The sequence below is a fragment of the Balaenoptera borealis genome (genome assembly GCF_965194805.1).
Source record: "Balaenoptera borealis genome assembly, chromosome: 9".
NCBI lineage: Eukaryota > Metazoa > Chordata > Mammalia > Artiodactyla > Balaenopteridae > Balaenoptera > Balaenoptera borealis.
The window spans coordinates 28,300,818-28,326,944 of NC_138873.1; the positions used below are offsets into that span (position 1 = coordinate 28,300,818).

The 26,127-nt window shown below is 39.2% G+C and overlaps 1 protein-coding gene across 25 annotated transcripts in view; it reads left to right on the top strand.

The window, feature by feature from the left end:
* AHI1 (Abelson helper integration site 1) overlaps window positions 1-26,127 on the top strand; it is a 218,708-nt gene that overhangs the window by 153,658 nt on the left and 38,923 nt on the right. For 23 of the 25 annotated variants that reach the window (XM_082405630.1, XM_082405620.1, XM_082405619.1 and 20 more), the window contains one exon: window positions 844-944. The exons of the other annotated variants lie outside the window; for them this stretch is intronic. In XM_082405630.1, the coding sequence (XP_082261756.1) occupies window positions 844-944 (101 nt within the window). The remainder of the gene's footprint in view (window positions 1-843; window positions 945-26,127) is intronic. 25 annotated transcript variants of the gene reach the window in all.

Here is a 26,127-nt window from a genome sequence, read left to right on the forward strand (position 1 = left end):
TAGAATTTTGATCAGGTGTATTTTATCACTTTCTCTCAATTCAGAGTTGCCCAAGTCATTTAACCAAAACAGATTTCCTTTTTAGCCCTTTAAAATTCCCACATAACTTTTTAGATTCAACACCACATGTAGATTAAGTAGATTGAGATTATATAGATTATAATCTTATAAGCGTCTTAGATCCAACACTGAGTGGATCCTGTGTCATGTATAGTCCCAGCCCTGTGCTTACTTGTTTCGTACCATCTTCACAAATTATCCTTTATCCACACCTCCGCCTGGCAAAATCTTCCCTATTTTTCAGTCTGACACACCTACCACTTTTTCCGTTAAGCATTTGCTATCCCCACATCAGAACTTGTCTTTGTTATTATCTCTCTTCAGAATAATATCACAGTCTGTTTTATATTACAGTTAATTGTGAACATATCTGTCTCTGACCAAACTGTAAGCTCCTTGAGAGCAAAGACTGTCTTTGGTCATCTTCGTATCTCCTCCAGCGGTAGCTAGCTGATGACCTTGAATATAGCAGGTTCTTGGTAAATGTGTATTATTAAGATAAAATAAGCATCTGCATGACCACATACATAGTAAGTGAAAATGACACTTTCTGCATTTCTGAAATCCTGCTGATCAAAACTTGCCAATCATAAGTTGTGTTCTTTGGATAAGGAATGTGTAAGACTACAGATCACCTTAACATTAAGTTCTGGGTAGCTTATTGTTACACCAAGGCAGTGTGAATATCAGTGTGTTTAGTTTCCTGTCTGACCCCCATTGCTGTTTTGCCCCGTGGAACGGTGCTCCTCGATTTGATTGCGTGAATTCTTTGTTCAATTCCAGCACTCTATCGAGAACAGCCTCCAGAGGTAAAGGAGCGATCCCCTCCTTTAACCCCTAAGGAAAAAGCCAAAATGGAAAAAGCTTTTTCAGCTCCACAAAAGGTAAATGTTTGCAAGACTATGTATTCCATGTACTTTGATTTTCACTCTCTCTGGATGAAATATTACTTTATTTTTCATGTTTATATCCTTCATTGTTTACATTATTATTTCTTCTAATATTGGCACCAACATTTTGAAATATATAAGGCAAATATTATTATAGCCATTTTCCAGATAAGGAAACTGAGGAGGCTCAGAGAGATTAAAATAGACCCCAAGTCACAGCCCAAGTGATGGGACGAGAACCCAAAGTAGAACTTGTGACTTTAAGTGTGATGCTATTTCCACTCTCCACGTTTCTATAACTGTGATACTGACACTGTCCTCAGCCCCACCTGAGGGGTCCACATTTATGCTAAGAATGACTGGGGCTCATAGACTAAAGATGTCCTGTCTTCCTGGATCATTCCTCTTACTTGCTAGTAATTTTAATAAAGATGTCCTGTCTTCCTGGATCATTCCTCTTACTTGCTAGTAATTTTAAATGCTTTCAGGTTAAAATAAATATGGATCTATTATTAGCCAGAGAAATGTCATGTTTTTTCACCCTGTGCCATCAGTTCCCTCAAGGATATCAGGCAGAATTCTGATGTTGGTAGTGCTTTGGTAGAAAAGTTTATAAGCACTGTACCACCATATATATTACCTTATTTAACTTATTTTATTATGTGACATTAGCTCTTGCCTTAGAGTGAATAACTTCAGTTCTTTTTGACTCCATGAACTAGCAGGCATGTATATATATATATTTTAACAAATACCATGTCGTGATAGAGTTTTTTGACAGTTGAACCTGTCATGTATCATCCTGCCATTCATTCTGTATTTGTTGAGTTCTTACTTCCATGCTAAGCACACTATTAGTCCTCACTGAAACAAGACTGAATAGTCAATGCACCTGCCCTTGAGGAGCCTACAGGCTGGTAGGTGAGACTCCTACAAGCAGGTGATTCCAGCAGACTATGGTAGGAACTGTCATGAAGATCTGTGCATGATGCTTTGGACACACACAGGAAGAAACACTCTAAATCTTCCCTGGGGAGTCCAGGAAGAGTTCCCAGAGGAGGTCAGGCTTGAGCTGAGGCTTATAGGATGAAAAAGTATGTGTTAGGTAAATGATCATAGGAAAAAACATTCTAGCAAAGGGAATAACTTGAGTAAGGTGTGGTATAGGATGGTTGTGTTTGGGGAGCATGGGGTCTGATGGAAAGAAGGATAAGAGAAATACAGGACCCAGGCCTAGTGTGCTCTGCTCAGATGCTTAGACTGTAGCCTTCAGAGAGAAGGGATCCGCGGAGATGGTAACCTGGGGAGTGACATGTACAGATTTAGAGGATGAAAATACCATTCTAGTGGTAGCACAGTGGTTGAGTTAGAGGTAGCTGAGACCTGGGGCAGGGAAATTGGTTAGGAATCCATTGAAATAAAATACAAAAGCCTGAACTAGTGCAGATGTAGAGGATAGGGGTCATAAGGTAAAATTGACAGGATTTTGTGATTGATTGTATGCAATTAGTGAAGTTGGAATCTAGGCTTGTGCTAAGGGCCCTGACTTTATTATACAACTGCATGGATATGGTACCACAGAAATAATAAAAGAGCAAGGAAGATTTGGGGAGATAGAGACAGGGAATGGTGGGAGGAGGATGTGATAAGTTGTTTTAGATATCTTGATTTGTTAGTGGTGTCTGTAGGGCTCCCAGGTAGAAATATTCACTAGGGGGCCAGAAATTCAGGATTGGAATTTGAGAGAACATAGGGCTTCAGAATAAAATGGGAGGAGCTAATGTATCCATTGTATTATATCAGGAAAGTTGAAGCTTGTAATGAAGGAGATAGCACAGGAGAAAGAGTTCTGAGAGGAGGCGGCCAAGGACAGAATCCCAGTTGAACACTTACTGGTATTCAATGTCTAAGGGACAGTCAGGTGAAGGAAGAAGATTAAGAAAGAGTAATCAAAGGGGAAGGAAAGAAGTGGCCTGGAAGCCAGGGGAAAACAGAGGTTCAAGGAGGGTACAGTCAGGAGTGCCAGAAACAGGCAGTTAGTTAGGGTCTCAGCATGTGGTCATCAGGAGGATCCTGGCACCTTTGCACTAGTGTCATGGATTCTTACTAGTATGAGAAGGATCGAAGAGTAGAATGGGCCTCAGCAAGAGAACTCGTGGAAGTCATTCCCAGAGCCTCTTCACTTGAAGGAAAAAAAAAAAAAAAAGTCAAGCAGTGGCTGGAGGGAGACCTGGTTCCAGGAATGACTTTTTAAATATTGGAATGACATAAAATGATACCCTAAGGAGTCAAAGCCAGTAGGACAGGTTCAGGTTGAAGGTAGATAAAGAAAGCACACATGGATCTTAGAGAAAGCAGGAGGTTTTTATTGGGAAGACAGGTTGATAGATTAGTCTTGGCTTAGAGCAGTGGTTCTCCACTGAGGGTGACTTTGTCGCGCAGGAGACATTTGACAATGCCTGGAGAAATTTTTGCAAATACCTGCAAGGAGAGGGGTACTACTGGCATCTAATGGGTAGAGGTCACAGATGTTGCTAAACATCCTAGAATGCCCAGGACAGCCCCCTCAGCGAAGGATTGGATTGTCTGGCTGTGTTGAGCATAGAGCCTCACCCCCACGCCGAGACAGGTAAATGTGGAAGAGGATGCAGGTATTGATGGCGTGGAAGTCTCGAAATTGAGGATATCTTCATGTTCTCCAAAACTGAAAGGAAGGTCCACTTCAGATGTGAGGGTCAGAGGAGTGAGATAGGAAGAAGAGTAGTGACTGTTAGAATACCTGTAAGGACAGCAGGAGCAGGGGCTCATGGCGGACATATAAGGAGATTCCTGAGTAGTTCTGGGAGCTGCTATTTGGATGCCATAAAAATCCAGGTGACGTCATTCTGGATTGAATGTGCAGTTGGGTTTTTCCTCAGTAGCGCTTAGCATCTAGGGCCTAGCAGTGGAGAAGGCAGATTTAGTCGGATGCATAACTGGAGCTGTTGGGGCGGGGTGGTGATGGGGAAGAAGAGGATGAGAGGCTCAGTAGCACTGGTCAGACAGTCACTGGAGTGACACACCATGGAGGGTCACCCGGACCGGAAAGGATGTGCAATCGGGAGAAGACCGGCAGACTTAGAAAGCAGGGTTCTCTGCAAGGCTGCAGCAAGCCACCCACGCCCCAGTGGCAGCAGGAAAGTGTCAAACAGGAAAGCAGTTAACAAATTGGAGCTCCGGCCTGTAAAGCCAGATAAAGCTAGACGGGCTTGAGCTCCTTAAGTCATACCATTAACTTAAACCTAATTTTTTGGAGAAGAGGAGCCATGATTACCTTCCCGTCTGTGGAGAAGATACCAATGTACTATGCAGATCAAGAAGGCAGGAACTCATTAAATGACTTTGTAAGCCAACTTTTCACGACGGTGTGAACTGCTGCAATGGGAGCTCTCCTGTAATTCCAAGTTTTTCTCCCACTAGCTGAAAATAAAGTGGTTTATTTGCTTGGTTCCAAAAAAAAAAAAATTTTCTGTAAAACCAGAAATTCTTTCGCTTATTTAATATTATGTATCAGATGTCAAGCAGCCCAAAGTTATGGTAAATCCACAGAGTTGTGTATAAGAGCTGGAGTGAAATCAAAGGACGTGTTATTAGAATTGAGCTTGTCAAGGAATTAGGACCCAGAGTATCGGGCAGGTTGTTCTCTTGGACATTAAAATTCGAGGATGGTTGCAAGAGTTGGGATGAAGAGGACACAGGTGAACCAGGAGCTGAAGTTCTTAATTCTTGTGTTAGAGCAGATGTCTCAACCTTGGCTTCACATTGAAGTCACATGAGAAATTTTTAAAAATAAATAAATAAATGCCTGTCTCCACACCCACAAATTGATTTAAGTGGGCTGGAATGGGACCTTGGCATGGGTAGATTGCAAAAGCTTTCCAGGTGATTGTAATGTACAGCCAGCATTGAGAACCATTGTGTTAGAGTGACCACAAGGTCCAAAGGTAACAGCTGCAAAGATAAATAGAGGGTGTTATAGCCAACGTCAAGGCACCTAAGGAGGAGTACTGTTAAAGTATAATAGCCTAAAATCAGCAGCGGAGAGCTAAGAGGAGGCCAGTATTAATTCCAGCCCCCGTGGTTCACGGTTGGGTTATGTGTGAATGAACAGTTTATGTTGCAAAGAACTGAAACAAAAACAATTCTTGGTAAACTCCAGTTTCAAATCCAGCAAGGATTTATGGTGATGGTTGCCTATAACAGTATGGGACTACAAGGGATACAGTTGAAAGGACTGGCATGAAATTTCGCCGTGGGCAAATGTCACATGTGTAATAGTATCCATTGTTTGGAATTCACCAGATTTAAGAATTTAGGAAGATGCTAATATAAATTTAACCTAAAGACATATAATGCAATGAAAACATTTATAACATCGGCATAGAGTCATTGTGACAGCTAACAAGATTTGTAGTCTATGTCAGGTACTGTGTGAGATGCTATGAAAGACACAACCTTTACTTGTAGTGGCTTACTGGCTTACTGGTATTCCCAACTCTGCATCATGCTGACCTTTGAAATTAGGGTTACCTACCCCCCAACTTTGTATGTTCCTGTCTAACAGCCTTGAGCTAATTCTGCCGCAGCCAGAGGAGATATAAGGAACTCTGTCAGTGTCTTTCTGGCTGCCTCTTCCTGACATGCCTGTGTTCCTATGGATGGAAACCTCTTACCTGCTTCTAAGACTCCCCAGTTCTCACTGCCTGTGCCACTGCTCTACTTAGCAGAACTCGCTGCATCATAGTCTTAGTTTAGACTGTAATTGATTTTTTAATTCTCTGTGCCTTTTCTTCTCACAGACTGATCTCCATGCTTGAAATAGATCTTTATATTCATATCCCAACAGACAATTCTTCAGATATCCAACTTGACCCTTGAGGTCTGCTTCAGGCTATCCCACTGCTGCCCAAACCCTAATTCTAATAGATCTCAAAGAACTTGTAGATATGCAAGTAAAACATTTAAAAACATAAAATAGGTAAAGCAAGGAAGTTGCAGAGGATAAGAATACATTTAGGGAAGGAAGTAGAAAAGTTCTCATGGAGAAGATGGAGCTCGAATAAGGCTTTAAGGTTTAAGATGCAAAGACTTCTTTTGTTGAAGAACATGATTTGATCTGCTTTATCTGAATCCATGTGTTAAAATAGAATCTTACATATATGTATTTATCTTTACATGTGGAATGTACCACATGTATAGTTAGACAGTGTTTTACTTCCCTGTGGGAGAAAGTGTAAAGAATGACCTACATGTAGGTAAGAAGTCCCTGGGAAACGTTAATGTCATCCCAGGTAACCAAAATGCCTTGGGTACACTGTGAGTCATGACACAAACAGCCAGCCCTTGAGAAATGTGTAACTGGACTTCCTTAGCACCTGGCATAGTTGTATTTCTTCAGTTTAGTTTCTTTATCAGAATATGTTATGGTTTGATTTTTATCAAGATCCTGCCTTATAAGCCTACCACAAATTCTATCAGATGTTTAATTTCATGTACAAGTTTTATTTTTATTATCATATATGTTTTTTTTTTTTTTGTAAAAAAAAGAAGGGCATGAAAAATGATCTGTGATAAGTGACTAGAATTCGGGCGTGGGAGGGGTGGGTCCTAAGTTCGTAGAATTATAGAACTGATGACGTGGAAGGAACCTTAGAGATCAACACTGGTGATTCTAGTCAACTCCTTCACTTTGTAGATGAGGAAATCAAGGTAGATCCAGGAAGGTTATAAGGGGTTTGTTCAGAATGACCCTCCTGGTTGGAGCTCGGCCTCCATGCTCTCAGGCTGGTGCCCTTTTTCCTCTACCACCTAGTCAGCGACACAGGCAGACAGCTGTTACCTGCACAGCCAGCCACGTTTTGCTTTTTTATGTCCGTGTTTTATGTTTGTTTCATTGTACCCTTTCTTCATGTGGAAGTCTTTAGAATTGTATTGTCTATACTTCTTAAGGAAAAAAGGAAAGAAACCTCCTCAGTAGTTTTTTTTTTCTTTTTTAAATTATTTCTATTCAAACTATAGAATAAGAAGTAAAATTATACCTTTTGGCAGCTGCTGAATCTTCTAAGTCCTTCCAAGTGGGACACACCTGTTCTGTTGCTAAATGTACCAGGTACCTTCTAACATTTCGTCTGGGTCATTGAAGTGTTAGCGGGTGATGGCAGCATTTGGCTTCTCCACTGCAAGAGGAGGGGACGGGCCTTGTTCGTTACTCTCCACAATTGGCTAGAGAATCCCCAGACAAATTAACCTGTACCCCAAGGGTATAGGAGAACATTTTCCTCAAGCTCATTCCAGAACATTTTTATCACAGTGTGCTGTAAATTTGCATCTCATAAAAGGAAGAATATTGCTGCTACCAGGGAGGAAAGAAACTCAGAAGGTTTGGGAAAAAAGAAGTGCTGACAGTCTTAGTTTATTTGTGTTTGTATCGTGGACCATTTCTTTTTTAGGCTCTTTATTTTTGATAGCCTAAGCATTAATCTGTAGCATTCATCTATTTGGGGAGGAAAATTGTCATTAAAGTTCCTTGTATAAAAATTTTAATTAATTTGAGGATTTACACTATAAAAGTAATATACTTTTTTTTTCCTTCATTGGAGTATAATTGGTTTACAATGGTGTGTTAGTTTCTGCTTTGTAACAAAGTGAATCAGCTATACATTTACGTATATCCCCATATCTCCTCCCTCTTGCGTCTCCCTCCAACCCTCCCTATCCCACCCCTCTAGGTGGTCACAAAGCACCGAGCTGATCTCCCTGTGCTATGCTGCTGCTTCCCACTACCTATTTTACATTTGGTAGTGTATATATGTCCATGTCACTCTCTCACTTCGTCCCAGCTTACCCTTCCCCCTCCTGTGTCCTCAAGTCCATTCTCTACATCTGCGTCTTTATTCCTGTCCTGCCCCTAGGTTCTAAAGAACCTTTTTTTTTTTTTTTTTTTTTTAGATTCCATATATATGGGTTAGCATACGGTATTTGTTTTTCTCTTTCTGACTTACTTCACTCTGTATGACAGTCTCTAGGTCCATCCACCTCACTACAAATAACTCAATTTCGTTTCTTTTTATGGCTGAGTAATATTCCATTGTATATATGTGCCACATCTTCTTTATACATTCATCTGTCGATGGACACTTAGGTTGCTTCCATGTCCTGGCTATTGTAAATAGAGCTGCAATGAACATTGTGGTGCATGACTCTTTTTGAATTATGGTTTTCTCAGGGTATATGCACAGGAGTGGGATTGCTGGGTTGTATGGTAGTTCTATTTTTAGTTTTTGAAGGAACCTCCATACTGTTCTCCATAGTGGCTGTTATCAGTTTACATTCCCACCAACAGTGCAAGAGGGTTCCCTTTTCTCCACACCCTCTCCAGCATTTAGTGTTCGTAGATTTTTTTGATGATGGCCATTCTGACTGGTGTGAGGTGATACCTCATTGTAGTTTTGATTTGCATTTCTCTAATGATTAATGATGTTGACCATTCTTTCATGTGTTTGTTGGCAATCTGTATATCTTCTTTGGAGAAATGTCTGTTTAGGTCTTCTGCCCATTTTCGGATTGGGTTGTTTGGTTTTTTTGGTATTGAGCTGCATGAGCTGCTTGTAAATTTTGAAGATTAATCCTTTGTCAGTGGCTTCATTTGCAAATATGTTGTCCCATTCTGAGGGTTGTCTTTTCATCTTGTTTATGGTGTCCTTTGCTGTGCAAAAGCTTTTAAGTTTCATTAGGTCCCACTTGTTTATTTTTGTTTTTATTTCCATTTCTCTAGGTAAAAGTAATATACTTTTATATTACTTTTATATATTATACTTTTTTATATTTTATATACTTTTATATTACTTTTATATATTTTAAAACTCATAGTTTTAAAAATCCAAACAATAAAGAATTGTGTAAATGAAAAATAAAACTCCTCTGTCCTGCTAATATTCATGTTTACTCTGTTTCTTGCATATCCTGTTAAAAATGTTGTCTGCATATGTATACATACATGTCTATTCATGTCTGTTCTTTGTTTTGATGAAACTGTGATCATACTTAATACTTTTATTTCACCAATATATCTTGGACATCTTTTTTTAATCTTTTGAAGTATAGTTGACATACAATATTAGTTTCAGGTGTGCAACATAGTGATTCAGCATTTAAATACATTATGATCACCACAGTAAATCTAGTAACCATCTGTCACTATACAAAATTATTACAGTGTTGTTGACTGTATTTCTTATGCTGTATATTACATCCCTGTAACTTATTTATTTCATAACTGGAAGTTTGTACCTCTTAATCCCCTTCACCTATTTCGCCTAATCCCTCATTCCCCTCCCCACTGGCAATCACCAGTTTGTTCTCTGTATCTATGAGTCTGTTTTTGGTTCGTTTTGTTTGTTCATTTGTTTTTTAGATTCCACATGTAAGTGAAATCATAGGATATTTCTCTTTCTCTGTCTGACTTATTTCACTTAGCATAATACCCTCTAGATCCATCCATGTTTTCACAAATGGCAACATTTGTTTTTTTATGGCTGGGTAATAGTCCATTGTATATATACCACATCATCTTTAACCATTCATCTATCAATATGGACACTTAGCTTGATTCGTATCTTGGCTATTGTAAATAACGCTGCAGTGAACATAGGGGTGCATACGTCCTTTCGAATTTGTGTTTTCTTCGGGTAAATACCCAAAAGTGGAATTGCTGCATTATATGGTAGTTCTATTTTTAATTTTTTAAGGAACCTCCATACTGGTTTTCCACAGTGGCTGTACAAATTTACATTCCCACCAACAGTGCATAAATGTTCCCTTTTCTCCACATCCTTGCCAACGCTTGTTATTTTTGGTCTTTTTGAGGATAGCCATTCTGACAGGTGTGAGGTGATATCTCATTATGATTTTGATTTGCATTTTCCTGATGATTACTGATGTTGAGTATCTTTTCATGTACCTGTTGGCCATCTGTATGTTTTCTTTGAAAATATGTCTGTGAAGATCCTCTGCCCATTTTTCAGTTGGATTGTTTGGTAGATATTAAGCTGCATACATTATTTTGAATATTAACCCCTATCAGATATATCACTTGCAAATTATCTACTCCATTTCAGTAGGTTGCCTTTTCATTTTGTTAATGGTTTCCTTCACTGTGCAAAAGCTTTTTAGTGAGATGTAGTACCATTTGTTAATTATTGTTTTTGTTGCCTGAGAAGACAGATCCAAAAAATATTGCTAAGACCCATGTCAAAGTGTTTACTGCCTATGTTCTCTTCCAGGCGTTTTATGGTTTCAAGGCTTACCTTTAAGTCTTTAATTCATTATGAGTTTATTTTTGTATATGTTGGATATCTGTTCTTATTAGCACAGACAATTCTATTCTTTTCATACTTTCAAGGTACTGAAATGCCCTATTGTCTTTTTCTTAATACCTAAAATGCCCAGGTTTTTTTAAAGTTTCTGAAAATGCTTGGTTTTCTTCTTTTTTTAATTTCTAAAAAATGAAACCCATGGTAGAAGAGTACTTTCTACCTTCAGTAAATTTTTCAGTGTTAACACAACCAATTATGTTTTTGTATAAATGCCAGGTGTATAGTAATAATTACGCACAAGAATGTTAGATTATTTCTGTGAATGTGAAGAAATTAACTGTGATGTTTTATTTATGTCTTTCTCTAAAAACTCATTAAATGAATAATAGTTATTAGTTTTTCTATTCCAAGATAGTTATTAAAATATCCATTATAGCTCATCTCTTCATTTGAGAAAAGTGTTATAGTTATTTTCAGTATTTTGCTTAGCATATAAAGTCAGTAAGAGCAGGCTGGGTTAATTCAAAAGAGCTGGCTTCCTAACTAAACTGCATACTCCAGTTGTATTCAGAAACAGCTGTTTTCTTGTCTAGTCCAAAACAAGAACAGAGAACCCCAAAGCATCAGATAACTCCATTGTAGTTCCTCTTCCAGCCAAACACATGCACACAAAATTTTACATTGATAATTCTGCCAACCTATCAGGAAGACAGTAGGCAGTGAATAAGTTGCCTTCAGTGTGCATATGTCTGCCTTATTCTAAAAAACATCTAATTTTTATTTATCCCTCTTCATCCCAAAAGTAGACAGTTTATTGAAGCCTGGATTAATTGTGCTGTATATCACTATTTTCAAAAATCACTTCATATAGAAAAAAAATTTTCCCATTTACTTCTCCATGTACCAGGAGTGCATCTGAATTATTCCTAACCATAGGAATTATATGATTTTATTACTGTGTTAAGTCCAACAGTAAATTTATAATAGACAGTGGTAGCAGATTTTCCAACTACCTAAAAAGTTCATGTGCACTAAATCATTGAATACAATCATAATTATTATTGCCTTCTTCCTAATGCTAAAGAACAAAATCAATTTATATATTTTTTACTTTAGTAATTCATTTATCAAAGAAAATACAGTTGATTTAATCTCTAATTTGTTATGTTAAATAGATAAAAATTAATATATGCTTGGATTCACTTTAAAATTCCAGGCATATGTGAAGTTTTCTTTCTTTATCTGAAGAGAACTAAGGCAATATTTTAACTTACAAGTAAATTAAAGCTAAAGTGCTTATTGGTGTCCCTCAGTGCAGACGACACTGATACATATTTCTTTTTTCTCCATAATTTGGCTCAGTAATTTATAAATATTTTGAGGAAAAATCTTAATTTCAAAAAAAAAAAAAAACACGTTATTTACATTTGAAAACTATCTTTTAGTCTAGAGAGTGAGTGGGACCCCGATGATATGACAGCAAAGCCAGTGTGAGTCACCTCACACGCACAGATTCCACTCCCAACAGTAAAGTCCCTAAACATTCTACACGGAGGAACTCTAAAAGCCTCCAGAATCTCTCCTGCCCTGCAAGGAACCCATAAGGTTTTGACTCTATCAAAGGTCTGGTAACGAGTTTTACTACTCATTCTGCTCTTACACCGTTGCCTCAGCCATTGTCCATGCCAAGTGTACCTCAGCCTGTGCTTTGTCTCTTCCCCCGCAGCTACATTTCTTGCTACTTTGGGCAATTCCCCTCCATGTTTCCAGGACCCTCTCACCCTCAACAGAGTGAGACCCCACAAACTGCTTGTCTTCTCACTTTATCTCTCCTGGGAGCAGGACCTAGATCATTGCCAGTGGTTCTGAAATAAAGGGACTGTGAGATAATCCCCCCATAGTCTCTACCCCAAAACTAGGTTTGGGGAATGTTTCACTTTCTTGATGTCTTCCTAACTCGCATTACTTAAGATTTGTACAGAATAACATAAGGGCAAAGTTGTTTTCCAGTTTAGCAACCCTCTGATTATTCAGCTGGTTTGAGTCTCTGAGACCATCCTCCATCACGTCTCATTTTCTTACACAAATCTTCCATGAAAACTCAGTTTAGAGAATAATATAAATTCTCAATAAAGACTTGATAACTGTTTCAATAAACCATTGATAAGTATTTGTAGGACTCCTTCATGACTCTGAGAAGGCAAGTTTGGATTCTAATCTTTGAACGATGAGATACGTGAAAGTATAAAATAAGTGATGCTGTACAGGGTCAAACCAATGTTCCCCTTGGCCCATACTCTCTCCAACAGTGACTTCAAGGGCCGTTTGATAGAATAATGCAGTGTTTGCTCTCCATGATGATATTTGCAAAAGTTAACCTAAATATCAGTAACATCCCTCTTATGATCTATTACAAACCTAAAATGTGAAGCATGTTATTGGGAAAGCTTCCCACCAGTCATTCCTAGTCATAAATTGCCCTTTAGGTAGTGGCAGAATTGATTGTTATCAGTCCCCCTGTCTTCTGACTTGACAATCAGCATGACCTTTCTTCATAAGTTCTCTGATACCCTAACTCTGCTGTCCTCTTGTTTTGTCAGGCACTCCAGGGTTTCTCAGACTTGGCACTATTGGCATTTGGGGCTTGATAATTCTTTGTTGAGGGGGAATATGTTGTGTATTGTAGGATGTTTAGCAGCCTCCCAGGCCTCTACCCACTAGATGCCAGAAGCACTAACCCTCTCCGGTTGTGACAATCAAAAATGTCTTCCAGACATTGCCAAATTTCCCCTGGGGGCCAAAAGGACCCCACCCACACCCCACAGTTGAGAACTACTGCTCTATTTTAGTAGAAATATATATAATATATAATATTTTATGCCCATATGAATATGTGTGTTTTTCCTTAAATTACAATTCTTATTTTAAGATCTTGTTAAGGAAACTTTGCTTTCATTTTCCCATTACGTGCACGTATATAAGTAGTGGTGTTGGAGTTACAGACTACCCTACTTAAAAACAACAGCTTCACGTAAAGATGTATCCAGCTATGTGAGGCTCAATGTGATGAATATGATTAAAATGTCTCTTAATCAGATTTAGATATCTCCTGACGACTATTTATTTCCTTTGCTTAAGAAACTTAGCTGTATGCTAATCTTCACATAGACCATGGAAAATTAACGGTATGCTAATGTTATTATTATTATTACTTAGCAATCCCAATAATGTGGTCATAATGGTCCCTGATTTTAACATGGTCCTCCTTCAGTTGACATAAAAAAGGAAGAATCTTTTTTTATTTGAATGTCTCTTTTATCCTCATAAACCATGTGCACAATGAAAGATCTCTGAACATACTGGAACAGGTTTGCTTTTATCACTCTTTTACTAAACTTTTTTGTACTTAATGAGTCTTTTCTTTCTTTTACCCCTATTTCTGCTTCCCTGTTACTGTGGGTGTGTTTAAGCAGCAGCCTCTTACCCACTGCTGTATCTCACACGAAGGAGAGACAATGTTTGATCGACCTCCAAAGGTTGGCATCTCCCTTGTGAGAAAATGTCTTGACCATGCCTGCCTGCTTGCAGAGTCACTGACTGGAAAAGCAATATCGTTCCCAGGATCACAGGAGAAAACATGCCTGGGCCAAGACCATGAAGGCTGCATACTGCCCTGTCCTTAAACTCACTGGCAGGCATAGGTCTAAATTACATTTCAAATTGAATTTTTCCATATGAACAATCTTAGTATATGGGTCACATTTTTTTTTTTTGGTTGATTTAGTTTGATTTGGTTTTTTATTGTAGAGACATAAAACATGGAAGACTGTATGACTTAAACTGATCATGAAAGTAATCATATGCCCAAATATCTAAGTTATGAAATAAAATTTCATGTTTTATTGTATTTTTTTTAAAAGCACCTTTAATTATTTATTTATTTATTTATTTATTTTTGGCTGTGTTGGGTCCTCGTTTCTGTGCGAGGGCTTCTTCCACTTGCAGCGAGCGGGGGCCACTCTTCATTGCGGTGCGCAGGCCTCTCACTATCACGGCCACTCTTGTTGCGGAGCACAGGCTCCAGACGTGCAGGCTCAATAATTGTGGTTCACGGGCCCAGTTGCTCCGCAGCACGTGGGATCTTCCCAGACCGGGGCTCGAACTCGTGTCCCCTGCACCGGCAGGCAGACTCTCAACCACTGCGCCACCAGCGAAACCCTGTATTTTGTTTGCTTTTTTTTTTTTTTTTTAACATCTTTATTGGAGTGTAATTGCTTTACAATGGTGTGTTAGTTTCTGCTTTATAACAAAGTGAATCAGTTATACATATACATATGTCCCCATATCTCTTCCCTCTTGCATCTCCGTCCCACCCCCCCTCCCTATCCCACCCCTCTAGGTGGTCACAAAGCACCGAGCTGATCTCAAGGTGCTATGCGGGTGCTTCCCACTACCTATCTATTTTACGTTTGGTAGTGTATATATGTCCATGCCACTCTCTCACTTTCTCCCAGCTTACCCTTCCCCCTCCCCATATCCTCAAGTCCATTCTCTAGTAGATCTGCATCTTTATTCCCATCTTGCCCCTAGGTTCTTCATGACCATTTGTTTTTTTTTGTTTTTTTAGATTCCATATATATGTGTTAGCATACGGTATTTGTTTTTCTCTTTCTGACTTCACTCTGAACGACAGTCTCTAGGTCCATCCACCTCACTACAAATAACTCAGTTTCGTTCCCTTTTATGGCTGAGTAATATTCCATTGTATATATATGCCACATTTTCTTTATCCATTCATCTGTTGATGGACACTTAGGTTGCTTCCATGTCCTGGCTATTGTAAATAGTACTGCAGTGAACATTTTGGTACATGACTCTTTTTGAATTATGGTTTTCTCAGGGTATATGCCCAGTACTGGGATTGTGGGGTCATATGGTAGTTCTATTTTTAGTTTTTTAAGGAACCGCCATACTGTTCTCCATAGTGGCTGTATCAATTTACATTCCCACCAACAGTGCAAGAGGGTTCCCTTTTCTCCACACCCTCTCCAGCATTTATTGTTTGTAGATTTTTTGATGATGGCCATTCTGACCGGTGTGAGATGGTACCTCATTGTAGTTTTGATTTGCATTTCTCTAATGATTAATGGTGTTGAGCATTCTTTCATGGGTTTGCTGGCAATATGTATATCTTTTTTGGAGAAATGTCTATTTAGGTCTTCTGCCCATTTTTGGACTGGGTTGTTTGTTTTTTTGATATTGAGCTGCTTGTAAGTTTTGGAGATTAATCCTTTGTCAGTTGCTTCATTTGCAAATATTTTGTCCCATTCTGAGGGTTGTATTTTCGACTTGTTTATGGTTTCCTTTGCTGTGCAAAAGCTTTTAAGTTTCATTAGGTCCCATTTGTTTATTTGTGTTTTTATTTCCATTTCTCTAGGAGGTGGGTCAAAAAGGATCTTGCTGTGATTTATGTCATAGAGTGTTCTGCCTGTGTTTTCCTCTAAGAGTTTGATAGTGTCTGGCCTTACTTTTAGGTCTTTAATCCATTTTGAGTTTATTTCTGTGTATGGTGTTAGGGAGTGTTCTAATTTCATTCGTTTACATGTAGCTGTCCAGTTTTCCCAGCACCACTTATTGAGGAGACTGTCTTTTCTCCACTGTATATTCTTGCTTCCTTTATCAAAGATAAGGTGACCATATGTGTGTGGGTGTACCTCTGGGCTTTCTATCCTGTTCCTTTGATCTATATTTCTGTTTTTGTGCCAGTACCATACTGCTTGATTACTGTAGCTTTCCAGTATAGTCTGAAGTCAGGGAGCCTGATTCCTCCAGCTCTGTTTTTCTTTCTCAATATTTCCTTGGCTATTCGGGGTCTTTTGTGTTTCCATACAAATTGTGAAATTTTTTGTTCTAGTTCTGTGAAAAATGCCAGTGGTAGTTTGATAGAGATTGCATTGAATCTGTAGATTGCTTTGGGTAGTAGAGTCATTTTCACAATGTTGATTCTTCCAATCTAAGAACATGGTATATCTCTCCATCTATTTATATCATCTTTAATTTCTTTCATCAGTGTCTTATAATTTTCTGCATACAGGTCTTTTGTCTCCTTAGGTAGGTTTATTCCTAGGTATTTTATTCTTTTGTTGAAATGGTAAATAGGAGTGTTTTCTCAATTTCACTTTCAGATTTTTCATCATTAGTGTATACGAATGCAAGAGATTTCTGTGCATTAATTTTGTATACTGCTACTTTACCAAATTCATTGATTACCTCTAGTAGTTTTCTGGTAGCATCTTTAGGATTCTCTATGTATAGTATCATGTCATCTGCAAACAGTGACAGCTTTATTTCTTCTTTTCCAATTTGGATTCCTTTTATTTCTTTTTCTTCTCTGATTGCTGTGGCTAAAACTTCCAAAACTATGTTGAATAACAGTGGTGAGAGTGGGCAACCTTGTCTTGTTCCTGATCTTAGTGGAAATGGTTTCAGTTTTTCACCATTGAGAATGATGTTGACTGTGAGTTTGTCATTCATGGCCTTTATTATGTTGAGGAAAGTTGCCTCTATGCCTACTTTCTGGAGGGTTTTTATCATAAATGGGTGTTGAATTTTTGTCAAAAGCTTTCTCTGCATCTATTGAGATGATCATATGCTTTTTCTCCTTCAGTTTGTTAATATGGTGTATCACGTTGATTGATTTGCGTATATTGAAGAATCCTTCCATTCCTGGGATAAACCCCACTTGATCATAATGTATGATCCTTTTAATGTGCTGTTGGATTGTGTTTGCTAGTATTTTGTTGAGAATTTTTGCCTCTATGTTCATCAGTGATATTGGCCTGAGTTTTCTTTCTTTGTGACATCTTTGTCTGGTTTTGGTATCAGAGTGATGGTGACCTCGTAGAATGAGTTTGGGAGTGTTCCTCTCTCTGCTATATTTTGGAAGACTCAGAGAAGGATAGGTGTTAGCTCTTCTCTAAATGTTTGATAGAATTCGCCTGTGAAGCCATCTGGTCCTGGGCTTTTGTTTGTTGGAAGATTTTTAATCACACTTACAATTTCAGTGCTTGTGATTGGTTTGTTCATATTTTCTAGTTCTTCCTGGTTCAGTCTCAGACGGTTGTGCATTTCTAAGAGTTTGTCCTTTTCTTCCAGGTTGTCCATTTTATTGGCATATAATTGCTTGTAGTAATCTCTCATGATCCTTTGTATTTCTGCAGTGTCGATTGTTACTTCTCCTTTCTCATTTCTAATTCTATTGATTTGAGTCTTCTCCCTCTTTTTCTTGATGAGTCTGGCTAATGGTTTATCAATTTTGTTTATCTTCTCAAAGAATCAGCTTTTAGTTGTATTGATCTTTGCTATCGTTTCTTTCATTTCTTTTTCATTTATTTCTGATCTGATCTTTATGATTTCTTTCCTTCTGCTAATTTTAGGGGTTTTTTGTTCTTCTTTCTCTAATTGCTTTAGGTGTAAGGTTAGGTTGTTTATTTGAGATGTTTCTTGTTTCTTGAGGTAGGATTGTATTGCTATAAACTTCCCTCTTAAAACTGCTTTTGCTGCATCTCATAGGTTCTGGGTCTTCGTGTTTTCATTGTCATTTGTTTCTCAGTAGTTTTGATTTCCTCTTTGATTTCTTCAGTGATCTCTTGGTTATTAAGCAGTGTGTTGTTTAGCCTCCATGTGTTTGTATTTCTTACAGATTTTTTCCTGTAATTGATATCTAGTCTCATAGCGTTGTGGTTAGAAAAGATATTTGATACAATTTCAGTTTTCTTAAATTTACCAAGGCTTGATTTGTGACCCAAGATATGATCTATCCTGGAGAATGTTCCATGAGCACTTGAGAAGAATGTGTATTCTGTTGTTTTTGGATGGAATGTCCTTTAAATATCAATTAAGTCCATCTTGTTTAATGTATCATTTAAAGCTTGTGTTTCCTTATTTATTTTCATTTTGGATGATCTGTCCATTGGTGAAAGTGGGGTGTTAAAGTCCCCTACTATGATTGTGTTACTGTCGATTTCCCCTTTTACGGCTGTTAGTATTTGCCTTATGTATTGAGGTGCTCCTGTGTTGGGTGCATAAATGTTTACAATTGTTATATCTTCTTCTTGGATTGATCCCTTGATCATTATGTAGTGTCCTTCTCTGTCTCTTGTAATAGTCTTTATTTTAAAGTCTGTTTTGTCTGATATGAGAATTGCTACTCCAGCTTTCTTTTGATTTCCATTTGCATGGAATATCTTTTTCCATGCCCTCACTTTGTCTTTATGTGTCCCTAGTTCGTTCTGAAGTGGGTCTCTTGTAGACAGCATATATATGGGTCTTGTTTTTGTATCCAATCAGCCAGTCTGTGTCTTTTGGTTGGAGCATTTACACCATTTATATTTAAGGTAATTATCGATATGTATGTTCCTATTACCATTTTCTTAATTGTTTTGGCTTTGTTATTGTAGGTCTTTTCCTTCTCTTGTGTTTCCTGCCTAGAGAAGTTCCTTTAGCATTTGTTGTAAAGCTGGTTTGGTGGTGCTGAATTCTCTTAGCTTTTGCTTGTCTGTAAAGGTTTTAATTTCTCCGTTGAATCTGAATAAGATCCTTGTTGTGTAGAGTAATCTTGGTTGTAGGTTTTTGCCTTTCATCACTTAAAATATGTCCTGCCACTCCCTTCTGGCTTGCAGAGTTTCTGCTGAAAGATCAGCTGTTAACCTTATGGGGATTCCCTTGTATGTTAGTTGTTGCTTTTCCCTTGCTGTTTTTAATATTTTTTCTTTGTATTTAATTTTTGATAGTTTTATTAATATGTGTCTTGGTGTGTTTTTCCTTGGATTTATCCTGTATGGGACTCTCTGTGCTTCCTGGGCTTGATTTACTATTTCCTTTCCCATATTAGGTGAGGTTTTCAACTATAATCTCTTCAAATATTTTCTCAGTCCCTTTTTTTAATCTCTTCTTCTTCTGGAACCCCTATAATTCGAATGTTGGTGCATTTAATGTTGTCCCAGAGGTCTCTGAGACTGTCCTCAATTCTTTTCATTCTTTTTTCTTTATTCTGCTCTGCAGTAGTTATTTCCACTGTTTTATCTACCTGGTCATTTATCCATTCTTGTGCCTCAGTTATTCTGCTATGGATTCCTTCTAGAGAATTTTTAATTTCATTTATTGTGTTGTTCATCATTGTTTATTTGTTCTTTAGTTCTTCTAGGTCCCTGTTAAACATTTCTTGTATTTTCTCCATTCTATTTGCAAGGTTTTAGATCATCTTTACTATCATTACTCTGAAATCGTTTTTCCGATAGACTGCCTATTTCCTCTTCATTTGTTTGGTCTGGTGAGTTTTTACCTTTCTCCTTCACCTGCTGTGTATTTCTCTGTCTTCTCATTTTTCCTAACTTACTGTGTTTAGGGTCTTCTTTCTGCAGGCTGCAGGTTCGTAGTTCCCGTTGTTTTTGGTGTCTGCCCCCAGTGACTAAGGTTGGTTCAGTGGGTTGTGTAGGCTTCCTGGTGGAGGGGACTGGTACCTGTGTTCTGGTGGATGCGGCTGGATCTTGTCTTTCTGGTGGGCAGGACCACGTCCGGTGGTGTGTTTTGGGGTGGCTGTGACCTTATTATGATTTTAGGCAGCCTCTCTGCTAATGGGTGGCATTGTGTTCCTGTCTTGCTAGTTGTTTGGCATAAGGTGTCCAGCACTGTAGCTTGCTGGTCGTTGAGTGGAGCTGGGTCTTAGTGCGTTGAGATGGAAATCTGTGAGAGAGCTTTCGCCATGTGATATTACGTGGGGCCATGTGGTCTCTGGTGGACCAATGTCCTGAGCTCGGCTCTCCCACCTCAGAGGTTCAGGCCTGACACCTGGCTGGAGCACCAAGACTCTGTCAGCCACATGGCCAGGTACGTTGGGAGTTTCTTGCCTTTTGGGAAGTCTGAGGTCTTCTGCCAGTGTTCAGTAGGTGTTCTGTAGGAGCTTTTCCACATGTAGATGTATTTTTGATGTATTTTTGGGGAGGAAGGTGATCTCCACATCTTACTCCTCTGCCATCTTGAACCTCTCCTATACATATATTTGCCCTCAATAAATTATGAGCCTGAGAGTTACTGTGTCTGTTTAATGTTGTTTGTTGGGAAGGAATTTGAAATCCTTGATGGATAGTGCTGGTAAGAATTGAGATTCAAACCAGAGGAAGGGGAGAAGGCAAGAATGGGAGGAGTTGACAGGGATCACAATAATCCATGCTTACCGGCTACTAAGCGAAGTCAGCTTCACACAAACAGATCAGGAATCAGTCCTGAGCTCTCCAACCCCCACAGATTATTGGTTTGTTATATGCCAGAGTAGGAGTTCTCAAACAGCTAGGCCTTAGAATCACCTTGGGCACTTGTGTGAAAATACCAGTGCCTAGACTCTACCCTAAACGTGCTACTCTTTGGGAGATACTCCTTTATATTTTTGAAAGCTCCTTTGTAGACACAGAGTTATGGAATTTTGCTAGAGAATGTTCTTCCAGCCTCATCAAAGGAATAACATATCTACTTCAGGCCCTTTGATCTCAGGCTATAAACTTCCAATTGACCTGACTAAATATGAGTCTATAAGCCATTACACACAGCCATGTGAAACCAACAGGAATCAACTTTCCAACAGTCATATTCCCCCCAAAGTTCCCACCTTAGTACTGGACATGTAGGATATTCTCTATGAATGATTACAATTTGATTGAGACAGAGCTCCCCAAAACTTCATAGATTTGTCAAGGAATAAGATTAGGAAAGGTAGCAACTAAGAACAGTAAAATAGTAATTTGGTGGATGCACAGAAGCCATGCCTAAAAATACACAGTCAATTTTAGTCATTTACAGCAATTATGTTATATAAATTCACCGTGAACACTGAATTAGTGAATTCTAAACCAATGCTCCTAGAGGAAATGCAGGATTAGGTTCTTGAGAGCCTCTGGTCACAAGATTTCCATCAACCAATCAATACATAACCTTGTTTTATGTGTATGTCTGTCTAAAGACACTTAATTTAATATAGTTGAGTCATTAAAATTGAACTCATGCACTGTCACTTGCACCTAAACAAAGCTTAACTAGTACACATACTTTATCTGTGGGGCACCTCAGCCCTCTTGTACTTAGTCACACTAGACAACACTGCAACACTATGCTTAGGGACCATTTTAAACAGCAAAATCACCAACAAAGAGCACAAAAATGTGAAAAACATGGCACTAAATAGATCATAAAAAGGACACTTGTTTACTGTATGAGAGCTGAAACGGTAAGACGGAGCATGAGAAACATTGCAAGGCATTAGGAGGTGCTAACGTTCCTCCCTCAGCTGGGAACGTGTGCATTGGGCAGCTCAAATGTGTCACCACTCTGCGCCAGTGCATGTATTCAACTGTGACAGCACCACACGCGTTGATTTGGGGGTTACAAGTAAATTTTAGTGAGTAGGCAAATTTGCAAATAGGGAATCCACAAATAATGAGGATTAGCTGTATTTTGAAACTGTATTGAAAGTACACAGTCGTTTTATAAAACCTGTAAGTCTTTATAATAAAGATGAAGAAGGAAAAAGTCAGGCATAAGAAATTGGATCAAAAGTGTAACCTACTATTCCTAGCATGGCTCATGCATATGACTTTTTTCTTCTGTTCCTTTCTTTGTCTTTGGATGGAATAAAAGGGCCATAACTTCTTTAAGGCAGAGACTGTGTCTCGTTTAAAATTGAATTCCCAGCATCCGGCACAAAGCAGGTATTCAGTAAATGTTTATTGAATGAAGGAAGGATCAGGCAAACAAATAGGAGCAGCTGTACTGAGGTATGTATTAATCTTCCAAATCAGACCTGACCCTGTCAAATGTCAGCAGGGATGGTGTTGCTCACGGGCAGATGGTCAACAGTGCACAGAGGACTGCAATGGACTTGGTAAAATTGCCATGTCTCCTTCGGTCTCTCCAGTTTCCTTCCCTTATCGCCCATCACTAGGGAATAGTCCAGTCCCAAAAGAGGCAGTGGGTGACCCAAATGATTCTTTAGTTTGCAGAAATTTTTTTTAAAAAGAGGGAGGGGTGGCATTCTGATGTTTCCTGCCTTCTTGGTTATCTGCTATCAGTTTTCACTCTCCCCAAACCAGCTCACTTAGATCACCAGGAAATAAATGCATGGACGCAGCACTTATTTACCAGTTTGATGTCATATACATATGGCACTTGGTGTGACTTGGCATACAGGTCTTACCAGTCCCCAGGCCTGGGGGTAAACCAGTTGTCCATTTCTCTCACTTCTACTCTGGAATTTCATCACTGCTAAAGAAAAGCACAGAATTGTGGTGGTTGTCTCTGTGTCATACCTGTGGTTCCCAGCCTCAGTGAGACCCGTGGTCTTGATCATCTTTTTGTTCTTCCTGACTGACTCCCTACCCCATGCTTTACAGTGCCTGCTCACAGTAAGTTCCACCTAACCTCTTACTCCAGGCTGACTTTGTCTCCCTGCTTTCTCTGTGTTTCTGTTACTTCCCCTTCCTTCTCCAGCTGCTTTCAGATCATAGAAAGAAGTGCCCTCCTTTCTATGGCCAACCTCTCCACTTGTATTTTTGGTCATTTTCCCCTCCCACATTCTTCTAGCCTAACTCAGCCAATGACCTGCATCCTCACTCCTCTACCCCTTTGGTGTCTTTGTAGTTTATTCATTTAACACATATATATTGAATGCCTGCTGTTTTTCCAGGCACTGTGGTAGAATGTTGTCTGGACGGTGTAATGGTGAATTAAACAGAAATAGTCCCTCCACTTACAGAACTTACAGCCTAATGAGTGAAAGTAACTGTAATTAATGAGTCATAAAACTAAAACATAAGCAGTGAAAGGACAGTGAAGGGTAGCTGTGAGGCCTTGTGGTGAGAAGTGGATGGGTTAGTTTTTGTAAGGGGGTGGGGGGCAGGAGGATACGTTTGAGGCATTAGAAACAGCTTGTGCAGAAACCCTCAAGTAGCTAGAAGTGCTCATCAGAGAAACTGAAAAACCAGCTGGTCACAGGGGAAGGGATAAGGGATAAAGCACACGATGGAGGGAGGGACTGTTTCCAGCAGTTTACAGACCATGTGAAAAAATCCTCCATATGCCAGCTTTCTGGGTCATTAACACCTCTGCTTTTTTCTGTTTCCTTAATGTTTGTAACAGTGTGCTTACCTCTCCTGTTTCTCTCTCATTCTCTGGCTTTGCTTGCCACTGTAATACAAGCCTTCTCCAAGATACATGCTGCATGTTTTTTATTTTTCTCTAGCACTTTTTTCTGGATTATCCTCTACCCCTATCATTTCAAATATTACTTTGGTATTTCAGATGTATCAAATTCTACATACGTAACTTCGGCTCCTGTTCTGAATTCCCCAAGTGTATTTCTAACCGCCTACTAGAAATTTCCACATTCACGAAGGTGTCATTCTGGAGTCTCTGGTCCAGTGTGCCCAAAACCAAATCCATTTTTAAAAACCCAATTTTCTTCTTCTCTACTCCAGTGTGTTATGGAATCATCATCTACCTTCACCTTTAAGGAGTTCTCTCTTGAAAGAACAGTCAAATATCGGGGGTTTTACAGCATAAAAGTCTGTTTTGGTAGAGTTCTATATGAAATGCAAGGGAGCAAATAGAAGTGGCCCCCTGACCCAAGCTTAATGAAGTCAGGAAAGGCTTTCCAGAGGGGTTGATTTCTAGATTGAGTTTTATGGGAGGAAGAGCTTTCCAGGCAGACTGAACAAATATGAAGGCATGGCACACAGGCCACCACAAATATTTCATCATGGCTGGAGCCTAGGCTGCAAAGTTAAAAAGAGAGAAAGCTGAACCTGAACGAGGAGACGGGATCAAGAAGATCCTTGTATGGCATGTGAAGGAGCTGGATTTGATCCTGGAGACACTGGGGAGCCATTGGAGGATTTAAAACATGGAGGATGGATGGCATGATCAAATCAGTTGTTTCAAAAGCTCATTCTGTAAGCTCCGAGAAGGGGGGAAAAAGAAAAAAAGCAGTGAAATAAGACCCGGAGAGGCGGTTGCAGCAATCCGAGCCAGCCGTAATGAGAAAGTAGGGTTTGGTGAGGAAATCCATGTGAAGGAAAAGGAGCAACCTAGGTTTGTAATGTGACCATCAGTGTGTAAAAGCAGAAGGGCCCTTCAGCGTAAGATGCGCTGTGTGTAGTGCCTGTGCGGCAGCCAGGGGGCTCGGGAGAGATTTGCTGAGAACTCAGGCTTGCGAGGTAGTTCTGATGAAGATGGATGGTTCCAAGTGTATTTTCAGAAAAACTGCCATATTTACAAGATTTGCTGAAAACTAACGATTGCCAAATCATTTTGAAGAAAACTGGAGATCCAGGTTCTGGGTATTGATTTGGAAGTCTTTAGCATAAACATACCTGTCGAATCCATGGGAACAGAGGAGTGTACAGAACTAAAGGGTAGAAGGCATTAAGGAGCACCAGTTTTTTTAAAAGAGTGCACTGAGGGGGAGGAGCCTGGGAAGGATATTGCTGGAACCAGTCCCCCAGCCCCTACCTGTGGAGGTCTCCACGCTCCCATTCTCCAGTCTTTACTGCACCGTTTACCTGCCTACCAGAGGTGCCTTCCTAAAATAGAAATCAAGTCGTGATTTACCAGCTCAGAAATCTTAGCTGATGCTATATTTGTCTTTGAAGTCCAAATCTCTTAAGTTTTAATCTAGCTCTCATCCCTCAGAGATTGAACAGAAGTGCTGACCTACTTTTCCTCATCTCCCAAATCATCCTCCCGTGTATGCTGCCCTGCAGAGGCAAAACCTCGAACCTCTGCTTGCCCCGTTTTCTCTAGCTGTATAGTTTTTGTGCTACGCCAACTATCAGAAATTCAGTTTATCCCTTAGGAGACAGCTAAATGCTCCCTCTTCTGAGAATCCTTCTCAAAAGCCTCCAGTTGCAATTCAAGACTTCTGTTCCTTTATATCTGCACATTTTTTTTCCTTTATCATAATGTGGATCTCCCTCTGCTTTGTTGGTTGTCTCCATGCCTTTCCCTGTTAGAGTATAAGCTCTTGGAGCCTACTTAGCTTTGTATCTCCAGGGCGTGTAGCACGGTGCCTTGCCCCTAGAGTGGCTTTCCGTTAAGTATTTATGGTTGTTGTCATTTTTAATTGGCATAATTAGTATCCCAAACTACAAATCATGAATCAAGATGAAGGCCTTTACTTTTTGTTTTAATATACTTATAGAAACTGCATCTTAATGCAGAGGAATATTTTGTCCTTAAGGAAAAGCATAATTGGAGGATTTAGCGTCAAATACAACTCAAATAATCAACAATAAATTCTAAAATCAAAGAATCAACAGCAAACTTGTATGAATATTTAAAGTCATAAAATTATGCTCCCAGAAACATAATTTTAGCAACAGAGAAAACCTGAAAGAGCTTATCTGGTCGAGTGGTTTGTAAACTCTCTCCTCTGTAGAGCCCTGTTCCTCAGGGCTCTGTAGGGTAGGTCTGGGGAGGTCAGGTTTGCCAGACCACCAAACCTAGCTTCACCTAGAGAAATTCTACTTTTCAGTGTTTGTATGTGAGGCTTTCAAACAAAATTGTATTGAAAACGAGTTTTGCTTTTAAATCAGTTTGAAAAACAGGATTAGTTAAATCAGTTTGAAAAACAGTAACCTTCAGGCTACTTCTGTAATCTTGGTGACTCTGGGCCTCCGTTTCCTCATCTGTAAAATATAAGAATAGTGCTATGATAGTTCATGCTTTTATTCTGAGCACCTCCTGTACATTTTCAAGTAAGAAAAACAGACCTCAAGAGA